Source organism: Ovis aries, chromosome 3 (assembly GCF_016772045.2).
Source record: "Ovis aries strain OAR_USU_Benz2616 breed Rambouillet chromosome 3, ARS-UI_Ramb_v3.0, whole genome shotgun sequence".
In the NCBI taxonomy this organism is placed as follows: Eukaryota; Metazoa; Chordata; class Mammalia; order Artiodactyla; family Bovidae; genus Ovis; species Ovis aries.
This window is the reverse complement of record NC_056056.1, coordinates 76760648-76766647: the sequence shown is the minus strand read 5'-3', so window position 1 is coordinate 76766647 and position 6000 is coordinate 76760648. Positions and strand designations below refer to the sequence as shown.

The following is a 6000-nucleotide window of genomic DNA, read 5'->3' as shown; positions in this document are numbered from 1 at the left end:
TTCTAATCGGTCTCAACCATCATTATTTTGTTTTCCCTGGTGGCGCAGATGGCAAAGAATCTGCCTGCAGTGCAGGAGACCCAGGTTCAATCCTGGGGTTGGAAAGATCCTCTGGAGGAAATTGCACACTCCAGTATTCTTGCCTGGAGAATCCCACGGACAGAGGAGCCTGGCAGGCTACAGTCCACGGGGTCACAGAGTCAGACACGACTGAATGACTGATACTACTACACGATCATTATTTTGTTGGTGGTAATGTTCTCAGTGAACTTAATCTAAACCCATTTGACAGGCAACCAACAGCATCTGCTGTCAAACAGCTTCTTGGAGGAAGGGATACATACAATTATTAATAGCTTCCAGATGAATAGAGCTCAGGGAATCAGGGACCAAAACGGTGAGCACTCTAGTCTGAGGCAGGATAGTGAGCCTGGCTTGAGGGTGAGGCTACAGAGGGAGTGAGTGCAGAAGGCTCGGATGAGCCCGGGGCTGGTGCTTTTAAGCTCAGAGAGTCTACACTGTGTAGATTTAATGGAGAAAGGTTACCCCCTTCTCCCAGGGCCCCCTCCCGTGTTTAACTGAAATGTATCACATTGCAGTTTAAACCCTCTTCCCTAACAGTGAAGCAGTTTGGGATGGACACGTACACACTGCTATATTTAAAATGGATAACCGACAAGGTCCTACCGTATAGCACAGGGAACTCTGCTCGGTGTTGTGCGGCAGCCTGAACGAGAAGGGGACTTGGGGGAGAATGGATACATGTATATGTATGGCTGAGTCCCTTCGCTATGCACCTGGAACTATCACAACATTGTTAATCAGGCATACAAAATATAAAGTTTTTAAAATTAATTTTTTAAAAATGAGACAATGCAATGAAATAAAGCCTCTACCCTTATTCACAGGGAGTAATCCTGGCTTCGGCGTTGGAAAGCTGAGCCTCTATGTACCCTTAGATGTAATTAAATGCCACTCCATCTCTCCACACAGCCAGCCAGGCAAGCAGAGCTGAGTCCTAACCTTCCTCGGTCCCAACCATCTGTTTCTCTAAATATGTTAGTTTCATCCCCAAAGACCAACTCTCAGACCAGACGGAGTGAGCTGGCCAGGGCAGGCAGCCCATCTCCTCCCTCAGCATCCGCCCAGGCCTGGCCTCCTGGGCTCTCACTCGTAGAATAGCTCCATCCTTCTCTGAGTCACCTCCCAGACATTCACCCTTTTAGTCTGTGCCAAAGGAGCCAAGCCCCAAGCATGAGACCCCTGGCAGCTCAGCTGGGCTGGGTGTGTGGCAGAGCTGCCTGGAGGGGCCCTCTGCCTTCCAGAAGCCACCCTGATGTCAATCATCTGAGAAGCAGGATGACACGCCATTGGAACACCCAGGCCCAGAGAACATCTTTGATTACTGAGACGCCCAGGCTCCCGAGGCCAGCTGCTGAGGATTTTCTACACCCAGACGTGCAAAACAAAAAAGCGTTATTTTCACGTGGATTCCATCATGGCACTGTGCAGGTATGGCACTGGGAAGAGAGACAGCGAGCTTTTTGGTCAAGGTTATTTGAGGTGCCTTGGACCCTGGCCAAGGGCGCCCGAGTGCTGGTTCTGTTCACTGTGGAGACAGTGGGAGGCAGGCTGAGAGGGAAGGAGGAAGGGGAAACGAGAGGCACTGCCCTCCACCCTGGGTCCGCGGGTTCCTGCGATGAACGCAGTGCCTTTCTTCCACCAAGGATGCCTCAAGAAGGCAAATTGGATTTTTTTCTAAAAATCAAATTTTGATTACCCGTAAGTCAGCCTAGCCTCCTGTCCAAGCTTCTGGAGAGTATGAGATGAACAAGAGTGTTATACAGATGATGTAATTCCAGCTGAAAATGAAGAAACCGGGGCTTTAGTGAGCCTTACAGCCTCATCCCAGAGACTTTTAAGCTTTGGTTTTGGCTTTTTGTGATATTGTCAATAGCCCAGTAACACCCTCAGCCCCCGTTCTCACACTGACTCTTGCCTAGGGCCCAGCTAGAGAACCATTATCAAGTCCAAGAAATGCCTCTTGGACTGCAGCTCCTTGAGCAGGTGTTTCAGGCCCTCAGTCGGGGTGTCCTAAGGCCCCCCAACCATCTGCAGTGCTTCAGGGTGAGCCCTGACCTGGGGCGCTGCATTGCTAGAAATTCCAGCCAAGTTCTTCACATGAAGAACATCATGGGAAATGTAGGTGTATATGCAGTGGAGAGTGAGAGGAGGAACCTGGGTTTCTTGAGGAAGCTAATTTTATGACTAATTAAATCTGAGAAGATGTGGAGAATCCTAGCACTGCTTTACGACACTCCTCACAATAGTCTTCACACCTTCAGTCTCCCCAAAAAGCGTTGTTTTCTTAGGAAGAGGAGCAAAGTGGGCATCTCAAGGTTTTCTCCTTTGGTGAGAGGGACTAACGGTGCTTGGGTGTCCAGTCTCTGTCCCTCTGTCTTACTTTGTGACCTTGGGCGTAATGCATTAACCTCTCAGAGCCTCATTTCCTTACCTGAAAAACTGCACTGTTATGAAAATCACACAGAAATTCACACCGAGCATTTAATGTCTCTGACATATAGTAAGCACTCAGGCTAGGGTAGTAGCCATTACTGCATTGCTCATTATATGTGATGTTCTTTGCCTTTTGAATCCCCCCCACCTCCATCTTCTCCTAAAAAGAGGCTGACCTGTGACTCCTGGGTCTGGCCAGGACCTTTCTCAGTGTGGAGACAGCACCTTTCCCGCTGAAGTGGGGGCTCCTGGATGGCTGGATGGCTCCTCTTCTTCCTCTGGGCCAACCATCCCCATTCCTACCACTCCAGGCCCCGTGCCAGTCTCAGCTTGATCATGAAAGATCCTGAAGATGCCACTGTTGGAGAAGAAAGAAAAATGTTCCCTCTACCCATCTAAGTTCTTGGTTGAGACTCTTGAAAGAAAAGACAGATTAACCAGAGAGAAACAAACAGAAGTGTATGAACATGTATACCTCTTGAATACATGGAGATACCCAGGCCCCCCAAGGTGGCTTTGAATTCAGTCTTAAATATCATCTTAATAGGGAAATTGAGGCTTCCCTGATAGCTCATTTGGTAAAGAATCCATCTGCAATGCAGGAGGCCCCGATTTGGTTCCTGGGTTGGGAAGATCCGCTGGAGAAGGGATAGGCTACCCACTCCAGTATTCTTGGGCTTCCCTTGTGGCTCAGCTGGTAAAGAACTGCCTGCAATGCAGGAGACCTGGGTTCCTTCCCTGGGTTGGGAAGACCCCCTGCAGAAGGGAAGGGCTACCCTCTCCAGTATTCTGGCCTAGAGAATTCCATGGACTATATAGTCCATGGGGTTGCAAAGAGTTGGAAATGATTGAGCAACTTTCACTTTCACTTCACGTTCACCTTTTAATAGGGAAAGGGAAGAGGCATTGTACCTCTACTTATTAGGGTAGAATCAATTTTAGAAAAAATGAATGGGCGCTCAGAAGAATAAATGGGAGGGATGAGAGTTTGTGAGGGCCTCCCAGGTGACTCAGTAGGTAAGGAATGCACCTGCAATGCAGAAAATTGTCTGCAATGCAAAAGACCTGAGTTTGATCCCTGGGTCAGGAAGATGCCCTGGAGAAGAAAATGGCTGCCTGGGAAATCCCATGGACAGAGAAGCCTGGTGGATACAGTCCATGGGGTCGCAAAAAAGATGGGCATGACTGAGTGACTAAATCACTACCACCGCATGGCAGTTTGTGATGAAGTTCATCTGTGAGTGTTGTTAACTTCTAGTTTCCTCTCCTATGATGCCTGATGAAATTCCTTGGGAGGGGATTTGTGACAATTGAGTTCCTTCTGGAGGATCTATATTTATGTAGATAAGGGGAGTTCAGAGAAAGCTTCTCCCTGGCTTTTCTGGTTTTCAAGTGCCTACAGTTCATAATAATCATTATAACAACATCATTGCAGGCGCCTCTTGGGAAGCAAAGAATCAAGAATCTGACCCCTTTCACTTTAAGAATGAATTTCCTTTAATAAGATCTGTGGCCTGGGGCACCCTGCCTAAGATGAGAAGATGACCCAGGAGACCCCAGGGAACTCCCTGGAAGGGAACTGGGAGGCTGGACCATACACCCAGGCACAACACCAGCATGGTGGGGACCAGTTCTGGGTATTACATGACCCAGAGGCTGCAAACCTCTCCCAGCACCCCAGCCCCACTGGCTCTGTATGCTAGTGTGGCCACTCTGCTGCTGCTGTTAAGTCACTTCAGTCGTGCCCGACTCTGTGCGATCCCATAGATGGCAGCCCACCAGGCTCCCCCATCCCTGGGATTCTCCAAGCAATAACACTGGAATGGGTTGCCATTTCCTTCTCCAGTGCATGAAAGTGAAAAGTGAAAGGGAAGTCGCTCAGTCATGTCCGACTCTTAGTGACCCCATGGACTGCAGCCTATCAGGCTCCTCCGTCCATGGGATTTTCCAGGCAAGAGCACTGGAGTGGGGTGCCATTGCCTTCTCCACACTACACACTTCCATTCATTCATTCAGGCATGTTTACTGCACTTGTTCTGTTACTGCTAGGCTCTGATCTAGCTGTGGGAAACAGCGATGAAAAATAAATACCTGATCTTATGGGAGCTTATTCATTAGGGGTCCCTGTGTGATCCTCTGTCTTAGCAATAAGCTGCCCTTTCCTCTGGTACAGGGAGGGCAGTTCACATGAGGGTCTTATGAGCTGCTTCAGGAGAGAAGGGTAGGGGAAGGTCAGAGTGAACTTCCTGCTTCTGCCATTTTCTCAGATTCCTTCAGCTTGACATATTCCATATACCAACATGCTGTATTTGGGGGTAGCCTGTTCTGAACCCTGCCAGTACTTAGGAGAAATTTGAGTACAGAAATCACATAATCTAACTTTTATTATATTTAAAATTGTAATTAAAACATTTATTTAGACTTCAAAGTACTTCAAAAGTAGAGAAAATAGTCGAATGAACTTTCATAGATATTAGTACTTGTTACAGCAGCACCCCGCTTCTCTGGACCAAAGCTTGGGCCGCCACTACAATATACCACAGACTGGGCCGCTCAAATGACAGAAATGCATTTTCTTACAGTTCTGGAGGCTGCAAGTCCCAGATCAAGGTGTCAGCCAATTCTGTTTCTGGCGTGAGCTCTCTTCCTTGCTTACAGACAGCTGCCTTCTTGCTTAGCCTCACATAGCCTTCCCCTAGTATGTGTCTGAGGAGAGATCTCTTCTTCCTCTTCTTATAAAACCACCAATTCTATCAGATTAGGGTCCCACCCTCATTTTATTACCTCCTAAAGACCCTTTCTCCAAGTATAGTCCTGTTGGGGCTTAGGACTTCAGGGTATAAATTTTAGGGAGGCTATGATTCAGTCTATAGCATAGGGAATCTGGAATAAAATTTTCAGGGGCTGTTGGTGGTGACACGGGTGCCAGGAACCTAGAAAGGCCCCTTCCTGGTTCTCCTCCCACAACCCTTCATTCCCATTCATTAACTTAGTATTTGTAGAGTTTGCATTGCTCTGCTTGGCTCAGGAAATTGCCTAGAAACATACACACAGGGACCTAGAAGAAGTAACCTGAGAAATGAGGTGGTCTCATTCTGCAAAATCTGGGCTGTGAGGGTCAGGGCTCTGGGAGGCCCCATTCCACCAGCCTTAGCCCTGTGTGGGTCAACCCCAAGAGTACTAGACGCATTCACAGGCACATCATTCGCTACCAGAGATGCTGCCTGTGTTGGGAGAGAAGAGCAAGTGCTGGAGTAACAGCTTTTATTCTTTGAGCAAAGAGTTAAGTGACTGAGTCTGGAGAGTGGAAGGGACTTCCAGCTCAATGATGAAACACTAGGATTGTGGAGACAGGTTTTTAATTCAAAATGTGTCATGGGATTCAATATCAAAGTAAAACCATAGAACTTGGATCTAGGGCCAGGCAAAGAGTTCTCAGACATAATACTAAAAGCATGATCCATAAAGGAAAAATTGATAAAT

The 6000-nt window shown here is 47.8% G+C and overlaps 1 protein-coding gene across 2 annotated transcripts in view; it reads left to right on the top strand.

Annotated features, from left to right (window-relative positions):
* The first annotated feature begins 1169 nt into the window (after positions 1 to 1169).
* The window catches only part of MSH6 (mutS homolog 6), a 103362-nt gene continuing 98531 nt past the window's right edge, over positions 1170 to 6000 (top strand). The window contains exon 1 of one of the 2 annotated variants that reach the window (XM_060412203.1): positions 1170 to 1512. In XM_060412203.1, the coding sequence (XP_060268186.1) occupies positions 1499 to 1512 (14 nt within the window). In that variant the 5' untranslated portion in view covers positions 1170 to 1498. The remainder of the gene's footprint in view (positions 1513 to 6000) is intronic. The other variant, XM_060412202.1, reaches the window with a different exon arrangement.